General features: G+C 41.7%; 1 protein-coding gene across 6 annotated transcripts in view; it reads left to right on the top strand.

Annotated features, from left to right (window-relative positions):
* The window catches only part of VEPH1 (ventricular zone expressed PH domain containing 1), a 500,435-nt gene that overhangs the window by 296,477 nt on the left and 176,745 nt on the right, over positions 1 to 27,213 (top strand). For 5 of the 6 annotated variants that reach the window (XM_040349240.1, XM_040349244.1, XM_040349242.1 and 2 more), the window contains 2 exons: positions 12,720 to 12,926; positions 23,193 to 23,578. In XM_040349240.1, the coding sequence (XP_040205174.1) occupies positions 12,720 to 12,926; positions 23,193 to 23,578 (593 nt within the window). Of the gene's footprint in view, positions 1 to 12,719; positions 12,927 to 19,736; positions 20,429 to 23,192; positions 23,579 to 27,213 lie in introns of those variants that run through there. The other variant, XM_040349245.1, reaches the window with a different exon arrangement.

Below are 27,213 nucleotides of genomic sequence, written 5' to 3'. Positions count from 1 at the left end.
GAACCTGTGGTCGAATGTGCCTAACCTTAACTCTATTAGTCCAAGATTATTCTACATAGAGATGAAAGATTCGACATAGAGAGAAAATATTTGACATTATAGAGACAGTGTTGGGGTAGACCATTCGACATGAACGTCGAAGATTCAACGAAGCAGAGAAAAACATACAAACGTTGAATCTGTCATTGAAGGCTTATGGTGTCTGTCGAAAGTTCTAAGAAGATTCGACAAGCAGCTAAACTGTACGACGCCGCAATCGTACATTTACGGTCAAATGCTCCACCCATAGGCTATAGAAGAATTTGAATGTTGGTTGACTAGTAATAATAATTTATAAATATAATTATTACTAGTGTCATACAACATTAGAAATCTTCTATAGCTTGTAGGCGGAACATTTCACCGTAAATGGACGATTGCGGCGTCATACAGTTTAGCTGCTCCGTCGAATCTTCTTAGAACATTCGACAGACACCATAAGCCTTAAATGACAGATTCGACCTTAATTAATTTTCGGACGAATGCATTTTTTAACTAAACAAAGTAAATAAAAACAAATTTCGGGAGCAACTAAATACATTTATTTTTCGGAGGAAAACGTAATTTCGAAACATGTCTAGTGGAAATGTTTTTCATGGGATTACGTTCATTTTCATGGCAAAGAGGGGATATTGCAATGAATTGCAAATTGCCATCATAAAAACTGACTAAAAACTGACTATGTGAAAATTAATATTTGTGTCACACTGAAAACTTTTGGCCATGGCTGTACTTACAAGCCATCCTGCAGAACATGACTCACCCACAGGAAAAAACAGGGCTGTAGCAGATGTTAGCACTAGCAAGCATGGTTAAGAAAAGAAAGGCTGAATGCTGGGTGGAACAGTAAGCATTGCTGGAACAGGGTGAAAGGTACGATTTTAACATGGCAGCCGGTAAAAAAAAACAATTGGGAGGCGGCAAACAGTATGCCACCCATACTGTCGGTCGGTTGATAGGTAGGTAGCATCACCGGCAACTGCTCATCACGACGATGGCGATGGCGGCATCCGTTTCCTCCTCTGTGGCCAATCGGGGGTCTTATATTTTGGGCCAATCGGAAAACGGGTCTCACACTTCTGATTGGCTGGATTGAAAATCAGTGTTTCAACAGCAAATATTCATTCGCTGTTGTAACACAACTGGGTGGGCTCCAGACGCATCCTCTGTGACCTGAGCCCACCCTATTTTGAAGCCTATTAGAGCTTCTGGTATCAACATGGGAACAAGGTGCTTTGGGGTGGGGGGGCAGAGCCCTCCTTGCCACAAAGACCTCCCCGCATGTTGTGGGCATGTTGCCTGGTATGGTTTAGGAAGGGTGGGCTCTCGCTCATCCCCCCTTTCCTGACCTGTCAGGCTGCATGCCTAGATAAGGGTCTGTTATAGACTTTGGGGGGACCCCACACAGTTTTTTATTATTCAGCTGTCAGCGGGGAAACCCATTGACAGCTGATGACTCATCGGCTGTTAAGGATGCGGCGGCCAACTTCCCAGACCCAAAGAAAAAAGAAAAACTCTGCATTTGTTGAAGGCTAATCAACAACTGCTGGCTACTTCGTCTGACATTTCCTAAATAGGTAAGGGGCGGGATCATACAGTCACATCACCTGGTGGCACCACCTCCCTGTTATATTACTTCCCCAGCATGCACCAGCCCTTACCTAAAAAAGAGACGTTTTTGGTGAATGAGTTAGGGATAAAATGTACCCCATACTCATTAACATGGAGGGGTAGGATCTATGGACCCCCTTGTTAAACAGGGCTTCCAGATTCTGAAAATCCCCTCACCCGCAGACCTCTACAACCACAGCCCAGGGTTGTGGGGAAGAGGCCCTTGTCTCAATTAACATTGGGACAAGGTGCTTTGGGGTGGGGGGCTGCATGCCCCATATTGAGGGCATGCGGCCTGATATTGTTCTGGGGGGTGCTCGCTCTTCCCCTCCCTTTCCTGACCTGGCGGGCTGCATGCTCGGATAAGGATCTGGCATGAATTTGGGGGGAACCCCATGCCATTTTATTTATGTTTTGACGTGGGGTTCCCCTTAGAATCCATACCATACCTAGCTGTAAATCAGCTAGATACGCAAATTCACGAACGTACGCCCGGCCGACGCAGTACAGATACGCCGTTTACGTTAGGCTTTTCCCGGCGTAAAGTTACCCCTGCTATATGGTGGCGTACATGCAGTGTACCAATGTTAAGTATGGACTTGAAAAATTTACGTTGTTTGCGTAAGTCGCCCGTGAATGGGGCTGGACGTCATTTACGTTCACGTCGAAACCAATATGTCCTTGAGGCGTACTTTGGAGCAATGCACACTGGGATATTCCATGGACGGCGCATGCGCCGTTCGTTAAAAACGTCAATCACGTCGGGTCATGGTTAATTTACATAACACACGCCCACCTCTTCACAATTTGAATTAGGCGGGCTTACGCCGGCCTTACGCTACGCCGCCGCAACTTTCTTTTGAGAATACAGCACTTGCCTGTAAAAGTTGCGGAGGCGTAACGTGAATAGGATACGTTACGCCCGCACAAAGTTACGCGCATCTACGTGAATCCGGGCCAGTGTTTTTAAAGGAAAAAAACACAAAACGCAAAATGCATGAAAACTGCCTCAAAAACGCAGGTTTAAAAAACGAAAAACAAAACATGCATGAAAAATGCATCAACGGCAACTACATAGATGTGAACCTAGACTGAATCTTGATGTACCCAGTCAAACTATTTTTACTGTTTTGTATGATTCACAGCTTACCCAAACCAGTACATGCTCTTGTGAAATCTGCTTGGTATCTTGTTACTTACAGTATAAACAAATCTTTAGTAATGAGGACCATGCATCTAGAATACATCAAGATGCAGAGCATATGTGTGCAAATGACTTGATATCTGAAGGCTTCCCCCCAGGAAAAACACTGTTATCACCTGAGACTCACTTCACTATGTTCTAGTTCAGGATGTCTCATAAAGACAGCAGGAGTGGAATGCAGTGTGAAATCAGTTGCACATGAGTGGGACTGAAACAAACAGCATTGCAATATCATACATATTATAAACTTTATGTTAAAAACATGATGTTATAATATAATGGAAGGAATGGAATATCACCCCCTGCACACATAAAAATGTTTAATATGTAAAACAATTGAGGTTCATGGCACAGTTATCAATATCATAAGTTCTTAAAGTTCCTAAACACTGTATTTGTTTTTTGTTTCAAATATGTGTATTTTCTATATCATAGTCCCTATCATTCTGATGTACTTCTTCCATTTGAAGAACCGAGTTGATCCTGCTAGTCACCATTCCTCCTTGATCTAAACCTGACCACACAAAGCACATAAGCTGATCTGTGCTTGGTGTTCAGTTTGCATCCTTTGGCTGGCTATTCAGAGGTACAGGACACTGTGCAGACACGCAGCATGCCTGTATTGGGTAGGTTGTTCAGCTTCCTGACCAACCACAGCCTGCCTCTGGCACACGCCTCCTCCAATCACGGCCTGCTTCTTGAGCATGCCCCCTTGCTCAAGCACATCCTGCATCTTGCCGCAGGCTGAACAGACTATGGAACACAGGAACACTGTGTATCTGCACATTGTCTTTTAACCCCATCCCCACTATAAGGAAGCAATGCATGGTCACATGACATGATGATAACACTGTATGTCCACAGCTACTTTAAACATAAGTTAGCAAAGTGAATAAAATGTGAGCTGCTAATTTTAAAACCAGGAAGAGAGGGGAAGATTTGAGGAGGAGTGATTACAATTACAATTAGTTGCTGCAATAGAAGTTTAGGGGGCAGCTATTTACAAAAAATAATATATAAAATACTGTAGCAGGGACTCAAAATAAAGAGTGCTTGAACCATAAAATGGAGCTAACTTTAAAGTGGTTGTAGCGCCTGGTTTCTTTTTTAGAACCGGTGCTATTGAAATTTAGAGGCGGTCAGTGAGTTAAGTGACTCTGACCATTGTAAATTAGTTCAAATTTAGAGCTTCTGTCCCAGCTTTTCTGTGGTGTGGGCTCATGCTGTTGTACCTGGGGTGCAGTTCCACCCCAGGTCGGCAGGTGGCAGCAGTGGAGTCAAGCACTGGATACTTTTCCCCAGCAGCCTATAAGGAGGAGACTTTCTCGCTGTGCATGCTGGGAGGGGTATTTATGGGGCAGGCGCCATCTTCCTGGGTCTTCTCTTTGTGTGGCACCCACCTTCAGGGTAGCCATTCCACGGCAAATGGCCTTCCAGGCCGGGGTGCACGTGCTACGCAGAGATCCTGGCTTCAGGACCACGTTGGCAGGGAGCAAATTGATCTGCCGCTTGGGACACAGTAATTGACTGGGTCCCCACCTAAAGAGGTTCTAGACTGTCCATCCTGTTGGAGGAAGCTGTTCAAAGGAAAGTCTGCCTGAGGAGTGCCAAGAGAGGCTGGTGTTCCAATAGGGGCCTGACCATCCATCGGGGACCAGGGGAACCAGACACTGAGAGGCTGGATATTGTCGCCTATCAGTTGGTAACCTAATCTAAACTACCTGAAGGAGATCCAGGTGTTAAGTCCAGTCAAGAGGACTTTGGACTACTATTTTCTGCAACCATTGGGAGGGTCTGTGGCAGAGACTTAACCCCAAGTTCGAGTGTCATTCTGGCTGCCAGGCTTGTGAGAGAGGCCTGTCCAGGTGCGCTATACCCATTCCGGCTGGAGTGGCGAAGTGAAAGTTTGTCGTTGGAAGCAGGACTGTTTCCCTTCTACCTACACCTGAATCTGTGTTCTTCATCTCTGCTATTCTTCTATTCTTCACCAAGTTCAACTGTTTTACCTGGTTGGGTAAATAAAAGCACAAGAAAAAGACAACTGCTGTGTAGGCATTCCATTACTACGGCTCTCATTAACTACCCTAGACGGCGGAGTCACAGAGGTAACATGCCACCCAAAACAAACCAGCAGCTCCCCTGGGGGTAGTGCTACATGGTTCTACAGTCAAATAGTTTTTACCTTTTTGCATTCTATGCATTAAGGTGAAAAAAAAACTTTCAGTAGCTGTCCCCCCTCCCTACCTAAATACTTACCTGAGTCCTGTATCGATCCAGCGCTATGCTCATCTGCAGGTCATTGGCTCATGATGCTGTCAGTCAAATCCAGTGATCAGTGAGTGGAGGGTGAGGCTGAGCCATGTTGTGTGTGTCAATGAACGCACACACCCTGGCTCAGGAGTGAGCCTGCACGTGTGCCACCGTAGGTGGCAGGCGGAGAAGGGGAGGGGCCAAAAGTCCTAGCAGGATACCCCAGAAGTACCCTTGCACAGAGATGGTAAGTATAACATCTTTTTTTATTTTAGTAATAAAAACGTTTAACCTTACAGCTGCTTCAACACTGTGCTTCACAGTTTTTGTAAAACCAAAATTCAGGAAGGAGGTTTTACACTCATCTACAGTTATCCTTTCCAGTTGCTTTTCTGGAGTTCTCCTTTAAGCATACTGTAATTCCATCAAATTCCAAACATTTTATAATCAGTTAAACTTTGTGGCTTAAACATATTTTGCTCTTCAGTCGGGTAAATGTCAATATTTCATAGTTATTACATATGTATTATTTGCAACAAATAGGTGGCAAGCTCAGAACATCACATAATCAACTGCTAAAAAAAATAACCTAATGACTCAGAGCAGTGATGCTCCTTCTTTCTCTCTTTATAGATGGGACCATAATAAAGTGAATGTAGACAAGGGGTAGGCAAACTTTTGTGCCGAAAAATGTTTTCAAAGAAATTGAGCTTGCCGATTTTATAACAAAAAAAATTCAACTTCACACTCTTAACCTCCGGTATGATTATTTCAGAAAAAAGGTGCTTAAAGCGGTACCATTTTTTTCAAGGAAATTTGGCTTTTTATACTGTAGGCCTGTAATTTTTAGGAATATCTCACTTAAATCTGTCCAAACAAGAGTCTAGTAGGCATCCCGGGTATGACATTTTTTTAAAAACAAAATCATAAATTATAATATAATAAATAATTATAACAAATAATAATATAATTATAATAAAAATTATTCAATAATGTAATCAATTCAAAATCACTGAAATTTGCTCAGTTGCAGAATTGTCGCTGTCATTACTTGTATTTTTTTATGACGAATTTCCCCACAAATCGCTATCGCACAATTCTGCAAGTGATTATAATTTATTATCGCTGTTTTCTAGCTGCTCTAAAACCATTTTTGACATAAAGGGACACCTTTGCTTGCTATGGACAATCTACAGTTTGCAGGCAGAAAGAACAGTTTTTATTATATAAAAGTACATGTAGGGCACTGGGCAGACCACTAGGGACAAGGGGGTGTGTGTATTGTTTACATACAGTACTGTAATCTGTAAGATTACAGTATACTGTATGTATTGTGTTTGTTTACCTTTTTGAATTTGGCACCGTTCTCCGCTCCCGTGCGTCGTAACGTCGCAGGGAACGGAGATCGGTGGCACACAGAGGCACTGTGTGAATCGAGCGAGGTCCCGCTCGCTCACACAGCGCGGTGGCTTTGCTGGATCCAGGGACAAGGTAAGTAAACCAAGCCTGTGGATTCAGCGAGGCAAGCCCGAGTCTGACTCGGGGTTACCGATCGTAGCCCAAAAATCTCACCCCGAGTCAGGAATACTGCCAGGGGGGTTAATCACAAACAATTATTTTTTATAAAGTAAATGTTGTAAACCACTTTAGTAGTGAGAAATTAACATCCTGCACTCTCACGCCTCAGATCAGCCCCAGTTCCTGCAACCCCCTGCTCATCTGCCCCACCAATACACCTCCTTTCACATCTGCCCCCCTGATTTTCTGCCCCATCACTGAACCCCCCAGCTTGCCTGGCCCATCACGGTCTCCTCCTGCTCAACTGGCCCACTGCTGAACCCCCTTCTCATCTCTTCCACCACGGTACCTCCCTGCACATCTGCCCCACCTGCTCTTCTGTTCCACTTCTGAACCCCTCCTGCTCATTTTCCCCAATGCAGTACCATCATAAGTACCATCATAAGTTGGGCCCCGCAGCTGAGAAAAAGTGATTGGGTGTGATTTTCATTGGGCTGAATACTGGCTGTGGCTTAACCACTTGCTTACTGGGCACATATACCCCCTTCCTGCCCAGGCGAAATTTCAGCTTTCAGCACTGCGTCACTTTAAATTAAAATTGCGTGGTCGTGCGATGTGCCTTCCAAACAAAATTGACATCCTTTTTTTCTGACAAATAGAGCTTTCTTTTGGTGGTATTTGATCACCTCTGCAGTTTTTATATTTTGCGCTATAAACAAAAAAAGAGCATACATTTTGAAAAAAAAACACAATATTTTTTACTTTTTGCTATAATAAATATCCAATTTTTTTTAAAAAAAATAACATTTTTTTTCTCAGTTTAGGCCGATATGTATTCTTCATATTTTTTGGTAAAAAAATTTAATAAATCGCAATAAGCGTATAGTGATTGGTTTGCGCAAAAGTTATAGTGGCTATAAAATAGGGGAAAGAATTCAGATTTTTCTTTTTTTTTTTACTAGTAATACGGCGATCTGCGAATTTTGTCAGCACTGCGATATTATGGCAGACACATCGGACACTTTTGACACATTTTTGGGACCATTCACATTAATACAGCGAACAGTGCTATAAAAATGCACTGATTACTGTATAAATGTGACTGGCAGGGAAGGGGTTAACACTAGGGGGCGAGGAAGGGGTTAAATGTGTATCCTGGGAGTGATTCTTACTGTGGGGGGAGGGGACTTACTGAGGGAGGTAACCGATGCTGTGTCCCTATGTACAAGGGACACAGCATCAGTCTCCTCTCCCTGACAGGACGTTGAGCTCTGTGTTTACACACAGAGCTCCACGGCCTTGCTCTAAAACTGCAGATCGTGGGTACCTGGCAGACATCGCGGCCGCCAGGCACGTGCATCGGCATTTTGGTGCGCGTGCCCCCCAGTGGCCGGAGGACCAGAGGCCGTAAAAAGACGGCCTCCCGGATTTATAGAGCAGAGGGGTTCAGTAGTAAGTGACACAGAGTGCAGCGGAGTTTAGTAGTGACACAGAGTGAAGAGGGGTTCAGTAGTACATGACACAAAGTGCAGAGAGGTTCAGTAGTAAGTGACACAGAGTGAAGAGGGGTTCAGTAGTAAGTGACACAGGGCACAGAGGGGTTTCTGTAACAAGTGACTCAAAGGTCTTGGAATAATTGCAACAAAGTTCCCAGAAGCTCAACAGTAATTCCACAAACTGTCACCCGATTGTGGTTTTCTCAATCACAGTAAACTCCCTTCTTTCTGAGATTGGTAGTGGCAACCAAGTGAGTCATCTGCCTACGATGGTCGATGGGGGCTAGCAGGACTGTGATTGGCTTTTGCAGTGGCCAATGACATCCCCCTCCTCCTGGAAACAGGGACCGCCCACCCTGGCAGAATTGCACAAAATCTCTTCCCCATCACAAAAGCTGACGATTGCAGCTACAGCAAATTTAGAGAACCAAACAATGTTTCCCATCTTTTACAATTTGTGGGGGCACAGTGCCTCTCCTTCATTGCAGGTGTGGCGTGGGGAACTCTGAGATTGGAATGTATTAGTGTCTCACTGACACTTCCCTGCGCTGCTCTGCTGCTGGGGAGGGAGTCGAGTGCCGGAAAAATAAGCTTGGTGTGCCGCTTGCGGCACCAGTGCTAGGGGTTGCCTACCCCTGATGTAGACCCTCACATATACCCAGTGAAGTGAACAGCCTCATATGATACACAGGGATGAAATAAATATCTCTACATTAGTTTTACATGTACAGAATCTCACAAAAGTGAGTACACCCCTCACATTTTTGTAAATATTTTCTTATATATTTTCATATGACAACACAGAAGAAATTACACTTTGCTACAATGTAGAGTAGTGAGTGTACAGCTTGTATCTCAGTGTAAATCTGCTGTCCCCTCAAAATAACTCAACACATAGCCATTTGTGTCTAAACCACTGACAACAAAAGTGAGTACACCCCTAAGTGAAAATGTCCAAATTGGGCCATATTAGCCATTGTCCCTCCACAGTGTCATGTGACTCATTAGTGTTACAAGGTCTCAGGTGTGAATGGGGAGCAGGTATGTTAAATTTGGTGTTATTGATTTCACTCTCTTATACTGGTCACTCGAAGTTCAACTTGGCACCCCATGGCAAAGAACTCTCTGAGGATCTGAAAAAAAGAATTGTTGCTCTACATAAAGATGGCCTAGGCAATAAAAAGATTGCCATGACCCTGAAACTGATCTGCAGCACAGTGGCCATAACTATACAGCGGTTTAACAGGACAGGTTCCACTCAGAACAGGCCTTGCCATGGTCAACCAAAGAAGTTGAGTGCACATGTTCAGCGTCATATCCAAAGGTTGTCTTTGGGAAATAGACATATGAGTGCTGCCATCATTGCTGCAGAGGTTAAAGGGGTGGGGAGTCAGCCTGTCAGTGCTCAGACCATATGCTGCACGCTGCATCAAATTGGTCTGCATGGCTGTCATCCCAGAAGGAAGCCCTTTCTAAAGATGATGCACAAGAAAGCCCACAAACAGTTTGCTGAAGACAAGCAGACTAAGGAAAACCATGTCCTGTGGTCTGATGAGACCAAGATACACGTATTTGGTTCAGATGGTGTCAAGCGTGTGTGGTGGCAACCAGGTGAGGAGTACAAAGATAAGTGTGTCTTGCCTACAGTCAAGCATTGTGGTGGGAGTGTCATGGTCTGGGGCGGCATGAGTGCTGCCAGCACTGGGGAGCTACAGTTCATTGAGGGAACCATGAATGCCAACATGTGACAGGTGACACACTGAAGCAGAGCATGATCCCCTCCCTTTGGTGACTGGGCCACAGGGCAGTATTCCAACATGATAATGACCCAAAACACACCTTCAAGATGACCACTGCCTTGCTAAAGATTTTGAGGGTAAACGTGATAGACAGGCCAATCATGTATCCGGACCTAAACCCTATTGAGTATCTGTGGGGCATCCTCAAATGGAAGGTGGAGGAGCGCAAGGTCTCTAACATCCACCAGCTCTGTTATGTTGTCATGGAGGAGTGGAAGAAGACTCCAGTGGCAACCTGGGAAGCTGTGGTGTACTCCATGCCCAAGGGGGTTAAGACAGTGCTGGAAAATGATGGTGGCCACACAAAATATTGACACTTTGGGCCCAACTTGGACGTTTTCACTTAGGGCTGTACTCACTTTTGTTGCCAGCGGTTTATACATTAATGGCTGTGTGTTGATTTATTTTGAGGGGACACCCTCAAATATATCAGATCTCAATGGGAAAAAAAATCAGCTCAGTTTCAGAGTCTTGGCAATCTTCTTATAGCCTAGGTCATCTCTATGTAGAGTAACAATTCTTTTTTTCAGATCCTCAAAGAGTTCTTTGCCATGAGGTGCCATGTTAAACTTTCAGTGACCAGTTTGAGAGAGTTTGAGCGATAACACCAAATTTAACACACCTGCTCCCCAGTGTTGGGTTATTTTGAGGGGATAGCAAATTTACACTGTTATACATTCTGTACACTCACTACTTTACATTGTAACAAAGTGTAATTTCTTTAGTGTTGTCACATGAAAAGATATAAATGCTGACTACTGTTTCTTGACTCTACTACGGGTACAAACAATAAATAATATACACATATATGCCACAATTAGGGGGAGTAGGAGAATTTACTTTGGGTTTTTAGTGTGTCATGGTAATAATGGCAAGAAATATACAGCTAAAGTTGGGATGATTTTTTTTATGTATTTTAGGTTAGTTTTTATTTAAAAAAAAAAAAAAAGTTAGAGTTAGAGCGGGTAAAATAAGTATTGAACAGGTCAACATTTTTCTAGGTAAATATATTTTTAAAGGTGCTATTGACATGAAATTTTTACCATATGTCAGTAATATCGCATGCAATCCATGCACACATAGAACCAAAACAAATAAGTTCAGAAATTAAGTTATGTGTAATAAAATGGAATGACACAGGGAAAAAGTATTGAACATGCTAACTGAAATCTATCGCCACCATTACTAGTAAAAAATAGATAAATGGAAAAGGCCATAAAAATATCCCATAGTTTGTAGACGCAATAACTTTTGCGCAAACCAATCAATATACGCTTATTGGGATTTTTTACCAAAAATATGTAGCAGAATACATATTGTCCCCTATTGATGAATAAATGTTATTATTTTTTTATTATTATTGGATGTGTTTTTTTAGCAGAAAGTTAAAATTATAGTTTTTTTTTTTTCAAAATTGTCGATATCCTTTTGTTTATAGCGCACAAAATAAAAACCACAGAGGTGATCAAATACCACCAAAAGATTTCTCTATTTCTGGGGAAAAAAGGACAACAAATGTATTTGGGTACAACATTGCAGTGAGGTCGGGCAATGTTGTACCGAAATAAATTTGTCAGTTAAAATTTGTCAGTTAAAATAACGCAGTGCCGTATTGCAAAACACTGCCTGGTCATTAAGGGGGTTAAACCTTCCTGGGCTGAAGTGGTTAAAAGCTCATTGCTTAGCTTTGCGTTTCTTGGTTTAAAAATGTCCCCCTCCAGTAAAGTAGAAAGAAGTAGGACTTTGGCTTTTACAGATAACTCATGTAAATGTTCACTTTAGTACTGTTATCTTGAATTACTACATACAGGAAAAGGGAGAGTTATATCAAGGCATTTGATTCAGAATCTGGTGCCTATTCAATACGAAGCAGATTAGTGACACATAGTTCAACATATCTGTTGCACAACTGTTTGGTCATTTTGTTATTTAAAAGCTGGGAAATCTAGCTACTACATTCCTAAAATGCATAAAAAATGTATCATCTGCTATGTGTTATTATTAAAAAAGATCAATATTAGGTCTGCTGAGACATGGTTTAGGCTGGTTTAGCTCTGACCATTAGAGAATGGACATCTGCTACTAGTAAATTTGTCTCAAATGTTGCCATGGATGAAGATACAGTGTAGAATAATATTATTATTATCCTGCAGTGTAGCACTAGATCCACAATTTACAACCAGGTGTTAACAAGAGAAATCCAAAGTTGTTAAAAGGCCTAGTAACTGACTTGTAACCACACATTTTGTGACAAATAAATGCACACAAGAAGTAGCAAACACAACTTAAAGTGGATAAAAATGCTAAAGTTTTTTTTTTTTTTTAACGTAACGCGTTCTCTGCATTAAGTTAAATAAACCTTCCATGATTAGTTGTCCCAAGCCCCCCCCTAAATACTTACCTGAGCCTCATCTCAATCTAGTGTTGCTCTCTCTCCCCCTCCTCACAGGCCCTTAAACAGTAATGCAACCATTGTCCCCTGCTGCTGTAAATCAAATCCAGTAAGGAGGGAGCATGGGTGGGCCGAGCCACGCTATGTGTGTCTATAGACTGCAAAATCTGTTCCCACATCGAGTGGCTTGCTATGAGGGCAGACACAGAAGAGGAGGAGCAGACAGTGTTGGCAAAGAACTCCAGAAGAGGAGGTTCAGGGCCACTTGCTGCAAAACCATTGCACGTGGCAGGTAAGTATAACACGTTTATTATTTTATATTAAAAAAATTGCCTTTAGTAACGCTTTAATATTTACAGATCATCTATTTGTGTATGCTGTGTTTTAATTATTACATGCATTTAATCTAGGAAAGAAGGCATCATTCAAGAAGAACCAGCACGTTATGTCCAAGATGCACACCAGGTATTTTGTCATAGTGGCCCTGGAGAGAAGAAAATAGACATTCAAACTGATGGTAACCAGACTGGACAGAATGACACTGCTCCTGAAACAGTCTGTCTACATAATGATATTAAAGAATCCCATGAAGAAAGTAAGGACATGATATTTAACAGGTAACCACCACCATACCTGTTTGTCATTTTTTTTTTTTATGAGTTAAATCTACAATGCTTGAAATTGTCCATATTTTGTCATGCTACAACCAAAAACGTAAATGTGATTTTATGTAATAAATTAATTGTAAAGTGGAAGAAAAATGATAAATGGTTTTCATTTTTTTTTTACAAATAAATATCAGTCAATACTTTGTAGAACCATCTTTCGCTGCGATTACAGCTGCAAGTCTTTTTAGGTATGTCTCTACCAGCTTTGCATGCCTAGACATTGACATTTTTGTCCATTCTTCTTTGCAAACTAGCTCAAGCTCTGATGCCGCGTACACACCATCGTTTTCTGCGATGGAAAAAAACGTCATTTTCAAAAACGTCAATTTAATTGACCGTGTGTGGGCAAAAACGTCGTTTTATGTCTTCTAAAAAACGACAGAAAAAAATTGAAGCATGCTTCAATTTTATGTGTCGTTTTTGGCCGACGTCGTTTTCTGTGTTCTAAACATTGACCGTGTGTACGTAAAAACGTCGATTTAAGCCCGCGCATGCTCAGAAGCAAGTTAGGAGACGGCAGCGCTCATTCATGTAAAACGACTGTTCAGAATGGAATCAGCACATTCGTTAAGGTGTTTTTCAGCTTATAGACAAGAAAACGATATTTAAAGCACAGTCACTGAAAATCACGAATCGTATCTCACCAAACTTTTACTAACACGCAGCAACACGATATCAGCAAAAGAGGCCGTCTTCCGCATGGAAACGACCCTTTATAGTGACGTCGTGCGTGATTGACGGAACTGCGCTGTGCTAGAGCGTTGTGAAAAAGCGATGGTTTGTATGCTACGTCGTTGTTCAAATTGAAGTTTGAAAAATGACGTTTTTTTAAAGCACATAAAGCGTCGCATTTTTCCATCGCAGAAAACGATGGTGTGTACGCGGCATGACAGATTGGATGGAGAGTGTCTGTGAACAGCAATTTTCAATCCTTGCCACAGATTCTCAATTGAATTTAAAGGGGTTGTAAAGGTACATTTTTTTTCCCTAAATAGCTTCCTTTACTTTAGTGCAGTCCTCCTTCACTTACCTCATCCTTCGGTTTTGCTTTTAACCACTTCCCGCCCAGGGAATAGTGAATTGACGTCCAGGAAGTAGTTTCGTTATTCTGATTGGACGTCTATTGATGTCCTGCAGGATAACAGCCGCCGCGCGCCCGGGGGAGCGCACATCGCGGCGATCGGTGATGTGGTGTGTCAGTCTGACACACCACTACACTGATCTCGGTAAACAGCCTCCAGCGGAGGCTCTTTACCACGTGATCAGTCATGTCCAATCACGGCGGATCACAATGTAAACAGGAAAAGCCGCTGATCGGGGGGGTATGTGCTGATAGTTTATCAGCGCAGCCCCCCCTTGGTTCACTGCACAGGACCACCAGCATGCCGCCCAGGACCACCAGGGAATGCCAATCTGAGCCAAGGCAGCTGCCAATCAATGCCCAGGCAGCTGCCAACCTGTGCCCATTCAAAATCCCTGCCAGTGCCACCAGGGATACCCATCAGTGCTGCATATCAGTGCTGCATGTCAGTGCTCATTAGTGCCCATCAGTGCCATGTATTGTTGGCCATCAGTGCCCAGCAGTGCTGCCTATCAGTGCTGCCTATCAGTGCCCAGCAGTGCCGCCTATCAATGCCACCCATAAGTACCCACCATTGCAGCCTTTCAGTGCCCATCAGTGTTGCCTATCAGTGCCAATCAGTGCCCACCAGTGCCACCCATGAGTGCCCATCAGTGCCGCCTATCAATGCCCATCAGTGCTGAATATTAGTGCCACCTACCAGTGCCCATCAGTGCCGCATATCAGTGCCCATCGTCAGTGCCCATCAGTGCCACCTCATTGGCGCCGCCTCATCGGTGCTGCCTTATCACTGCCTGTCAGTGCCGCCTTATAAGTGCCCATCAGTGAAGGAGAAAACTTACTTATTTACAACATTTTATAACAGAAAAAAAAGAAACACTTTATTTTTTTTCAAATTTTTCGATATTTTTTTATTTGTATAGCAAATGTTTGGGTACAGTGTAGCACGACCGCGCAATTGTCATTTAAACAATGACAGCGCAGAAAGTTGAAAATTGGCTTGGGCTGGAAGGGGCGTAAGTGCATGGTATTGAAGTGGTTAAATGTTCTTATTTCTTCTGAGAAATCCTCACTTCCTGTTCACTTTGTTTTGGTCTATCACATAAAATCCCAATAAAATACATTTACATTTTTTGTGGGTCACATGACAAAATGTGGAAAATTTCAAGGTATATACATACTTTTTCAAGGCACCATACCTAGTAGAATTGTATTTTATAAAAGAGTTTTTCTTACTATTTTATAATTGCTTAAATTTTGTAGTATTTAACAGATTAACAGTTTAACAGATTAAGATATCCATATATCCAAGATATACTGTACACATCCAATACACTTCTTTACTACACTACAGATCATAAAAACAAAATACATTTCGTATTCATCCCTAAATGGCTTCTCCATACTTGGTTATCTCTTATATAAAATGGAACATTGGACAGGAAATCTGCCTGGATTTTAATATAACCTCTAAAAAAATGTATACTATTCCTGGAAAAAAGTGGTTCAGTTGCTTTACACTTCTTGTTGCCAAACCCCTTCCCAGGTGAGAATATACTTTAATCATAAAGCAAAAGTATGGGGTTTATAAATCAAACAAGCACCCACACTCACCTCTATGCTGTAGCATCAGTGTGATGCTGCAACTGTCCTACATTGACTCTAATGCCGCGTACACACGATCGGTTCGTCTTATGAAAATGGTCTGATGGACCGTTTTCATCAGACGAACCAATCGTGTGTGGGCCTCATAATTTTTTTATCCATCGGTGAAAAAACTAGGAACTTGTTTTAAAATTATCTAAAGGTTAAAAAAACGATAGAAAAAAAACGATCGTCTGTGGGCACGTCCATCGGTTAAAAATCCACGCATGCTCAGAATCAAGTCGATGCATGCTCGGAAGCATTGTACTTCATTTTTCTCTGCATGTCGTTGTGTTTTACATCACCGCGTTCTGACACGATCGTTTTTTTAACTGATGGTGTGTAGGCAAGACTGATGAAAGTCAGCTTCATCGGATATCTGTTGAAAAAATCCATTAGACCGTTTTCATCGGATGAACCGTGGATTTTTAACCGATGGACGTACCTACAGACGACCTTTTTTTATCGTTTTTTTAACCTTTAGATAATTTTAAAACAAGTTCCTAGTTTTTTCACCGATGGATAAAAACCGATGGGGCCCACACACGATCGGTTCGTCTGATGAAAACGGTCCATCAGACCGTTTTCATCAGACAAACCGATCGTGTGTACGCGGCATTAGGGATCAACTGATTGATCTTGATAGAGTCAGGAGAGAGGGTGCAGGGGGAAGAAATAATTTTTGTCCAGTTTTACAAAGATTGAGTTTAAGGAAGTGGTGTGATATTCATACTGCACCTTTCATGGATGTCGTACCACTTACTCAAATTCAATGTTTCCAAAACCGAGCTAATGATATTCCCCTACAATTCTTGCTGGATAGTATTATTACTGACCTGACTTGTTGCTCAGAATAACCCTTTATATTCTTATGACGTGTACACACGATCGGTCTGATGGACGTTTTCATCGGTTGACCGATGAAGCTGACTGATAGTCAGTCGTGCCTACACACCATCGGTTAAAAAAAACGATCGTGTTCGGCCAGGATCACCATTGCCAGAAATTGGAGGTCAGCTGCTCTCCCATTTGAACAGCTTAAGGGCAAATTATCCTGGCTGATGTTAAATGAGAGGTTGTCGGCCCTAACACAAGATAAAATGAAATTTTTTCATCAGGTGTGGGATCCTTGGATTGGTTACCTCACCAATGATACCAGTGTGCGTGGGACTTAGTTAGTTATAATTTTTAGTTCTATAGCTTGGAGATGCCGATCCGTGGTTCCCCCCCCCCTCCCCCTTCACTTCTTACTTTTCTCTTCTTTTTCTCTTTCCTTTCTAATTCTTTCCTTTATATCTTACTTTTTTTTCTTGGACTTCTCTGTCCTTATTGCTTTTGTATGTTGTTATTAACATGACCGGATTCAGCCCATGCAGGGTTTGCTGGGCGTTGACGTCCTCTTTCCTGCCTTATACGCATTGTGTGATCATTGTCGGTCAACGATCGACCCGTAGTTGAGGGAAAGAATTGTTTGCTGTTAGTCTATGTGATCTCTATTAGATTATGTATTCTATTTTTCTTTTTCTTTTTACCAATGTTTTCATGATATTCCAACTAGAAGTTTTAGACGTCAGGGCCCTTGATATTGAAATTTCATTTGCTATTATGATTGTACAATGACTAGATACGCTTCTTGTCTGTTAATATCATCTCATCTTTTCTAATAAAAACATTGGAACATAAAAAAACGATCGTGTCATAACGCGGTGACGTAAAACACAACGACGTGCTGAAAAAGACGAAGTTCAATGCTTTCAAGCATGTGTCGACTTGATTCTGAGGATGTGTGGATTTTTAACCGATGGTTGTGCCTACAAACGATTTTTTCTATCGGTTAGGTATTCATCGGTTAAATTTAAAACAAGATTGCTTTTTTTTAACCTATGGATAAATAACCAATGGGGCCCACACACGATCGGTTTGGTCCGATGAAAACGGTCCATCAGACCATTCTCATTGGTTTGACCGATCGTGTGTACACGGCATTACTGTTTATACACCTAGAAACCTGCCCTTAAGGAATACCAAGTGTCTTTCTTACACCATGGTATATCTCTTTTGTATAAATTCCTTACCATGTTATTTAGAGAAATCACTAAAAACATATTACACGTTACCATTTACCAACAGCCATTAGAAAAAAAAAAGAAACAACAAAACACTTAATGTCATATTAATAAGAATAGTTATAAAGATAGTTAAAACATAGCATTGCTAGCTGCTAATTTTTAAAACTGTTTGTCATCTATTTACACAAGCCATTTCCTGTTATTTGTAAAAGTCAAATGGCTTAAGGAGGAACTTCAGTCAGTTCACATAATTTGTAATAAAAAAATAAATCTTTGCCAGTCTGAAGCTTCTTTCCAACCACTTTGCATAATATTTTTTATATATATATTGTGATTCTGTACTTGCCAAATATGCTGCAGAAATCTCCCTCCACTGAGTCTCGCTGCATCTATCTTAACTGTGGGCAGCTGAAGCTCCTGCCTGTTCACTTCCTGGATTTGCACAGACACACAGAGGCACACCTCCAGTTCTGCATCTCTCATTGGCCCTTCCTTTCTGGTAAACTCTCACAAGAGTAAGAGAGAGAGCTGTGCATAATGTCATAACCCTAGGCTTTTTGCCAGACCAGAAACGGGAAGTGGGCTGTATAAGGTATTTCCTGGCAGATAACTTTACTATCCAAAGTCAAAACAACAAGGGCAGAAGATTTAATAGATAGAAAGATAAAAAAAAAATACTGAAGTTCCACTATAAGCAAAAACTACAGTAAATTGAGAAATAAAACATCAGAGACTATGATGCCAGAAACAAAAAATGACAGGGACCATGTCCCCCCCCCCTCCTTCTCTATTTCCCTCTATCTCTCTCTTTTCTAACAAACACTTGAATAGTCACATAACTCAGTCAGGGCAGACCAGGGCCAAGCTGAAGGTAGACAGAAGAGGTGGCTGCCTCAGGCACCTAAGCAGGAGAGGATGCGAAAAGGATAGGGCCTGCAACCTATGCTGCTAGTTTTCAGCTCATAGGGATGGGGGGCGGGTAAAATTTAGCCTTTTCACCTTGGGTGACTTTGTCCTGGCACAAAGTGGTGCAAATCCCACTTCCTCAGGAATCATTATTAAAGGTGAATTTCACCAGAAGTTAAACATGCTTGGGGGGGGGGATCCAGTTCACATAGCTCTTGGTCCTGTTCTGATGTATGCAGTGCTTTTCAATGAAAAAAATGTGTCTTTTCTGTTTGTGCTGCGGTTCCACCCCCTGCTGAAGCCCAATTTACGGGTGTTCCTATGTAGGAGTTAAAGCACAGCACAGTCCACCACATCCTCTTCATTCTAACATCTGCAGTCTGCCTGTCAGGACCTGCATCTGAACCCAGGACCTCTATTGCATCTGGCAGTAACACTTTTTACTGCCACCTGAGATGCTGGACAGATCCTTGCCTGATCCCTTTGACAAACTTACCCTTTGTCTTGTTTCTGGTGAACCTTGAACTCCTTGCTCCTCCCCTGAACTTCCTATTTAAGCCATTCATTTGCACTTCCTGCTCTTTTCTGTTCATTGGAGTATTGTGCTCTTATCCAGCAAATTTCTTGCTCCTTACCCTTCTGCTGCCATCCCTATCTTCATTACCTCTTGTTATTGACTTTTGGTCTGTTCCTCGATTATGCTTCCACTTGATCCCAACCTGCAAACCATGTGTTACTGACCCTTTGCTTGTTTACTGACTGCACTTCTTTAAATCCACTTTATTTTTATTTTTATTTTCTTATTTCATACATAGATATGCCTATTCGGCATCCATTGCAATTCAGTTAACATACATTATACAACATTTTTACTTTCCAATAATATACACGTGTACATCTCTTTATTTATTATATCCCACCCCCTCCCCCCTCCCCCTGTCCTCTGCACTCTACATAGAAAATCTATCCAACACCAGTTTTGGTGGTGCGACACTCGTATCTCTCAACCAGGAATGCCAAATTTCCTCAAATGTACCCTCTTTTTTCCTTCTTTTATAGGCCAGATGTTCTCTACCCAACTGCACTTTTGCTTGATCCTTACCTGCTACATCTGCTACCAAACTTGCTTGCTTGCTTCCTGTTGGGGTGATCCTGAGGACCATGCCCTGGTACTGGAATGCAGTGAAACTTATCTCCACTATCAGGCACTCTTATGAAGAACAGCTAGTACTTAGACCCTGTGCCTTGGATGAGCCAGTGTCACCTGCCAAAGGAACCTGCTTGTGCATTATCCTGCTGGTTTCTGTGTGAACCCTCACTGCTATAACTACTGGCCTCTGAGCCTGACTCCTGAACTTAACATTACCATTTAATCTTCCAGGCCTGTGCCTTTTCTGCCCTACCCCTCTGCCATCTTCAGTCTTCCTTGTATACAGTCCAGATCTGCCTGCCAGGTTTTCTGGGAAGAGAGACTAAAGTACTAGTTGGCTGCTTGTGTTGTGCATGACTGTTTGCTTGAGTTGAGAATCATCATTCACAACATCATAAGCCTGCAACAACACACACCAGCTACTACTCCAGTTTTTGTCCCCAGAGTAGCAGGCTTGTGGATCTGGGCCCAGTTTTTTTTTTTATAGAGACTAGAGTACTACCTAGTAAGTGTTGTTGGTGGTTTGTGTTTTTGTAAAAAAAGACATTCATCTTCAGTGTGCTATAATTCACAAAAATACAAGCAGACAGTTTGCATTCTAGGCTATCTCCTGTGAAGTAACTTGGGGCCCCTGCAGAATGAATAAATCTTGCTGACCTCTCACATGCTTCAAGATCCTGTCACCTGGCAGCTTTCAGAGAAGGCAAAGATGGGCCTTTTCTGGCTCTTTTCTGTGTGTGTTGTCTGTGGGAGGGGAGGGTGCACTCTTGACCACACTAGCTCAAAAACCCGGCATGTATCTGAACAGGACAAACTGCTATGTGTACTGGGCCCCTTGGGCAATTTAACGAGCATTTTTAACTTCTATTTTTCTTTTCTTTTTTTGTACAATACATTTTTATATATTTTTTTGAAACATATTAAACATACATGAGGTTTTGTATTTCACATACAATTGCAAACGTTTTACAACATGTATACATCAGTTTGGACATCTGCTTCTCTTTTAATGGCATTAACAAATTTACACTTTCCCCCCTAATTGGAGGCAGTACACTATTGTCAGTGTACTATTTCTATGTTGAATCTAAAACAGCAAAATAAGAGTGATGTTTATGATCTCATACAAGTAAGTATGTGGTTGCCGTTCACATTCAATGATACATAAATGCATTAGCAAATTCTTCATGGGTTATAAAAATAATGTTTAACTTTATAAGCACAAAGTTACAAAAATGCTACCTGGTATTTTACAGTATGTTGGGGAACTGTGAAAACACTTTAATAAATGTCTTGAATTGAGGAAGATTGTGCTATGTTATGGTTAAACAGTATAAAGGATGTCAAAATTACACTTATGTCCTTTATAAATAGACCTCCTACCTCATATATTGATCTACACATCTGCTTGGGATTGCTTTAGAGCACCCTAGATCCCCTGCTGTGCAAATACCAACCTGCTTTCCAGAGTGAGTGGGCCACTTTCCAGGCCTCACTGAAATGGGAGGGTTTGGGCTTGGCTCTAGATCAAGGGAGCTGGTTAATATCTGCAGAGCAGATCACCTTGGGATTTAGAGTAACAAGGAGGTGGGAAGATCTTTATCAAGTTTGGTTGGGTATTTAGCAAAAATAGGTGATAACAAAAGAGAACAGAGCAGCGAAAGCATGAATACATAGATTGGACAGCGTTGGAGAAAGACCTACTCGCAGAGTAAGTGGGGTAGAGGCATAAACTTGCCCACTTTACTTCATAGCAGACAGGCTTAAATGGACCATACGTGTTAGTTTTAATTAATAATGAACACAGAATTTTAAAAGCAGTTTAAAAATATTATGAATTTCTTTCTAGTAAAAACTATGCTTCCAGAAAGTATATTCCTTGCAGTTATCGAAAAGGGACCTGCAGTATTTTAGTGGGGTCTTTTAGTGAAAAACGCTCAGCGGTATCTTACTGCATACTTGGATACCGCTTTGTGAATGGAGCCCATTTACTTCAAGCTGAAGAAAACATTGCATAAATTACCTAATTTAAGTTTTAATACACCTATAAATTTTTAATTCCAAGGTGAAGTCTGGTAGATGGAGGTACCCACTGGATTCTTATATCACTTACAGATTCTGGCAGCAAGATTTTCATCTGTCATTGTTCATTGATAGATCATGTCCAAGCTATTTCCTTTTACACTGTGTTTTTTTTACTCCATGTGACTTCATTACCAAGATTGAATTTTTTTTGTAGTGGCAGCTGCTGGAAGCAGGGATTAGCAAGGTGCTTTAGATCAGTTTTTATGGATGTGGGCACGCCTCTATGAAGCTACATTTTCCAAAAGCCTACACATTGTATGGGCAGGGTCTCCTGGGAGTTAAAAGTGAAGTTCGGGAATAGAAAAAAAATAAAACATGCATACACACCTTTGTGGACTGGATGCAGCATAGATCCGATGCTGCATCTGTCCCCTGCCACCTCTAAAGCCTCGTACACATGGTACGATTGTTGGCCAACCGAGCATCTGATTTTTGTCAAAAGGGCGTGTGCCAGGTTCTTGTCTTGCATACTAATGGTACACAATTGTCGTGTTACAAACATAAACGTAGTGACGTACTACAAGGAATTTTAGCTCTTTAGCGCCAACCTTTGGACCCCTTCTGCTAATTACGTGTTTGGTGAGCATTGATTTCGAGCATGCATATTTGTATTTCCGGCTTTTGTGTACTGACCATCAGAAAATCAGACGTCAAACCGTTGTCCGCCAAAAATTTACTAGGATGTCATCCAACATTTGTTGACTGAAAGTTGGACAACAATTGTCAAAAAGAGCATACTTTTAGACTTTTCGGACAACAGTCTGTCAACAGACAATCCCCTGCTAACAATCGTATAGTGTGTATGAGGCTTAGGACCAAGACGAGGCTTAAGACCAAGAACCGAGTAGTACACTTCTGTGATCCATAATAGAAGTAGGGCCACAAGAGCTTTGGTCCTATTTTTCCTTTAATCAGCAGTATTGTTTTGCTGCGGAAATTGTATACATGAGGAGAGTGACAGAAGTACCATTAGCCCACAGGAGGTTAGGAACTCCCCAGGCATTTATCTGTACTTGCAGCATTTTTAAAGCAAAAAAGTTAAATAAAAATCGTGGGGGAAATGTGCATGTTTTGCAAAGTTTTTTCTTTTTTTTACTTTAAACCCTGCTTCTATAACCATAATTCACAGCTTTTTTAGTTATGTATGTGGAAACCACATACCACTATTAAAGAGTCTCTTTTAAAATGAAAATATGTTTGTTTGGGCACATTTTTGTTGATGCTATTTAATGTTTATCAAACTTTACCTTAAAATCACTTTTGCTCTTGTTTTGTCTCAGGTCAACAAATTTGGCATTGAATTCATCAAGCACAAAATGTTTAAATTTGGATAGTGGTCAAGACCCTGAAAATTCAGACATTGTTGGTTTAATGTCTTTTTCACATATGTTTCTACGTCAAGACAATGAGAGATTACCATCTGGCTCCAACATTGACGAATCCCAAATGGGAATAGCTTCAGAATTAGTTCAATTTAAACACTGTATTGAGACAAAAGGTGAACTGGAGCCAGAATATCTTGAAAGCCAAAAAAGGGTAATTAAGGAACTTCATAAGGAACATGATACACTTTTCCAACATTTGAAGGATAATATAAATGAGTTAAAAATCTATGTTACTGAAATGGGGAAGAAAATTCCTGTGCCTGACCAATGTGTCATTGAAGGTAAGTAAAATTGCCCTTTTATTTTAATTATCTTGATGAGCAAATAATGAGGGGAATTTATGATGTGGGGTGCACAGTAAATATTATCTTCCCTTTGCCAATAGGAAAAAAGATCCAGATTTTCTATGAACAAGGTTTGTGATTGTCTGTAAAAGTAAGCTTCATTGTCCTTGCTTAAACCCTGCAAAAAAAGTCAGGTTTGTGAACCAAGCTTACACTGCCATACATTTACCTAACAATAATGACAACATATTTTCATACAATCATGGTCACAACATACATACGCCCTACCATATATGCAGTGCTCCCAGCAGCGATGAAAAGGATTGGGTTAATTCACAATTTTTTTCACAAATCTTGCTCAAAAATCAGCCAAGCCACACTTTGCAGTAAACCCCAGTGAAGTCTGTGGGTAGAATCATGTTTTTAAACTCAGGCCAATTCAGGCTAATAATCAAGCTTATTTTAAACAAAAGGCTTGGGAAGTTGTGCACTGCCATGAAAGATGAATAACAATGACACTAGTTTAAAAAAAAACACTGTGCTGTAGGAAAAGGGTCTGTTCATACAGCTTTTAAGGAGACATTAAAAAAAATACAAATCCTTCAAATTACAGCTTGGGCCATACCTTAAAGCTTGTACATGGTGTTAAGAAACAGCGTAATATTGAAACCCACCACTGCAACCCACAGTGTGGCACAGTATCCCACCCGTCATAGGACTGACAGCTCTCCCTAACAGTTACAACTTACTAATACTATGGCTGCTTTAAGCCCACCTTTTTATAGTTCAGTCACTGAACTATCCATTCCAAGAAAATATTGGCTCTTGTGACTCAGCTGACCAGGGGCGAAGGCTAAGTGGTAAATTATGGGGTGTTCCTAATATATGGTGAAAACCCTTACATTTTTCAGCCAACAGTACATGATTCACCCTGAAACCAAATATGGGGGAGCCTTCTTGAACCCAAGATAGAGGTAAACTCAATCCCTTTTACAGTCTATTTAGGACAGAAGATGACTGTATGTCATCTGAGCTTATGTACCAATTGATGTTAAAGGGCAAGGGTTGCCCACATCCCTAATAGAATATACTATATTAACCAGTGGAAAATGTTCCTCAACATACCCAATCATTTATATACTTTGGGCCAGATTCACAAAAGGGATACGACGGCGTATCTGCTGATACGCCGTCGTATCCCTGTTTCTATCTATGCGACTGATTCATAGAATCAGTTACGCATAGATATCCCTAAGATCCGACAGGTGTAATAGTTTTACACTGTCGGATCTTAGGATGCAGTACCGCGGCCGCCGCTGGGGGGAGTTTGCGTCGTAAACCAGCGTCGGGTATGCAAATTAGCAGTTACGGCGATCCACAAAACTTTTTCCCGTCGTTACAGGGTTAGTTTGCCGTCGCAAAGATAGGGCACCTTTTACAAAGTGTAAACTTACTACACCATGTAAAAGTATACCCGTCTTTCCCGCGTCGCTTTTGAATTTTTTTTTTTATTTTTTTTTTCCCGGCGCAAGTCTTTTTTACCCGTCGCGATTCACAAAACGTTGGCGCGTCGTAATTTCGCGCAAAGCACGTCGGGAAATTTGCGACGGGAGCATGCGCAGTACGTCTGGCGCGGGAGCGTGCCTAATTTAAATGGGACTTGCCCCATTTGAATTGGCCCGCCTTGCGCCGGACGGATTTAGGATACACCGCCGCAAATTTCCAGGTAAGTGCTTTGTGGATCGGGCACTTAGCCAGAAAATTTGCGGCGGTGTAACCTAAATCGGTTACGTTACGCTGCGCCGCCTGGCTGTGAATCTGGCCCATTGTTCCTAGCGGCCAAAGTTGCCATTACCACAGCATGGAAAAGCCATGGAATAACATTAATGAAAAGTAACCTTAGATTGACCATGCTGAACGAAAAGATAGTAGGTGTTCTTGCGTGACAAACAACCCCTTTCGATAAAATATGGTCCCCTTTGCGTATTTATTTACAGGTCCCTGATACATAGAGTTATTTACCTACACGACCGACGGAGGTTCCTGGATAGATCCACCCTTTCTTCTATTCCGTTTCCTGCTACCCTTTCACCTCTTTGTCTTGTGGCAACCTTGGCATTGTGTTTCCGTAGCCCTCTGGCTTCTCCTCTTCTTCTTTTAACCCAGACACTCCTGGGTCTATATTTTTGGGAACATGTTCCCCCATATGGGACAGTTGTAATGTTTGATAGTTATAAGTGACCTAATTATCGTACAATATATATAAGAGGCACCATCACCACCTGTACCAATTTATTGTGGTTATGTCTTAGTAATGTTGTGCACCCCTGATCACGTTATTTCTCACAAGCATGATTCACTAGGTGGTTAGCCAAATGATTGCCTGACAGAGTTTATGCTGTTCAAGCATTTTTATATGTAGTTTATAATCAATTACTGTCCTTCCTTATACAAGTTTGGATGTGTTAGGGGGCCTCATGGCAGATCTAACCTGTGTGTTATGGTCTTTACTAGTTCCTATTAAGCCTTACATGTATTTGTTTCTTTTGTTACATGCTTGGAGCATGCAAGGATTGTTCACTGCTCTACCAAATTATCTTCTTTCTTTGTTTTTCTAAAAACAATTATTAAAAAACGATCGAAACAGAATATACTCTATGAACACACCCTCTTAGTGGGATTTTTAAGGGCATAAAGTTTAACATGTATTTAAAAAGATTCACAATAAGCTTTATTTTTACACATTAAAATAGTATAAATGTTACAAATTAAATATTGATGTGGTTACATACTGTAATCTAGCTCCCTAGATCTTCTCTGATACTCATCAATAAGTAGGGACATCATTCCCTTAGAGCAGTGATTTTCAAACTGTGTGCCGGGTACAGTAGTGTGCCATGAGAGATTTGCAGGTGTGCCATGGGCAGGGGCGGACTGACTATTAGGACACTCAGGCACTTCCAGCACTGAGCTCCGGGAATTGGAGGGCGCTCTAGTGTGGAGCACTTAGAACACCTTCATCCATAGGCATGCACAAGGGGGGCCTGGTGTGCCTGGGCACACCCTAATCACTACATCACACCCATCACACAGGATGGAGAGCGGGGGAAGGGGCTAGTAAATATGTAATTTACCAGTGCCTTCCTTTTCTAAATGAACACAGTGGTGAACACACACACACTCACTGTGTTCATTCATAACTGAAAAATAGTAAATTTTGTTTACTATGCTTCAGTTTGTGAGTGAATAGGAAACCACTCAGCACTTCCCATTCATTCACTGTCCTGTGCAGCTGAGGCTGCAGAAAATGGTATGTGTGTTTAAGCTCTGGAGTGCACACCCTAATGCAATGGTCTGCGCACACCTTAGGCCTCGTACACACGGCCGAGGAACTCGACGTGCCAAACACATCGAGTTCCTCGGCCAGTTCAGCACTGAAGCCGCCGAGGAGCTCGGCGGGACGAGAGCTCCCATAGAACAACGAGGAAATAGAGAACATGTTCTCTATTTCCTCGTCGATCTCCTCGTCGGCTTCCTCGGCCGAAAGTGTACGCACGGCCAGTTTCCTCGGCAGAATTCAGCCAGAAACTCGGTCGGAAGCTGAATTCTGCCGAGGAAACTGGTCGTGTGTA

The sequence above is a fragment of the Rana temporaria genome, chromosome 4 (genome assembly GCF_905171775.1).
Source record: "Rana temporaria chromosome 4, aRanTem1.1, whole genome shotgun sequence".
NCBI lineage: Eukaryota > Metazoa > Chordata > Amphibia > Anura > Ranidae > Rana > Rana temporaria.
Note: the sequence above shows the minus strand (reverse complement) of the source record. Positions and strands in the feature narration are given on the sequence as shown.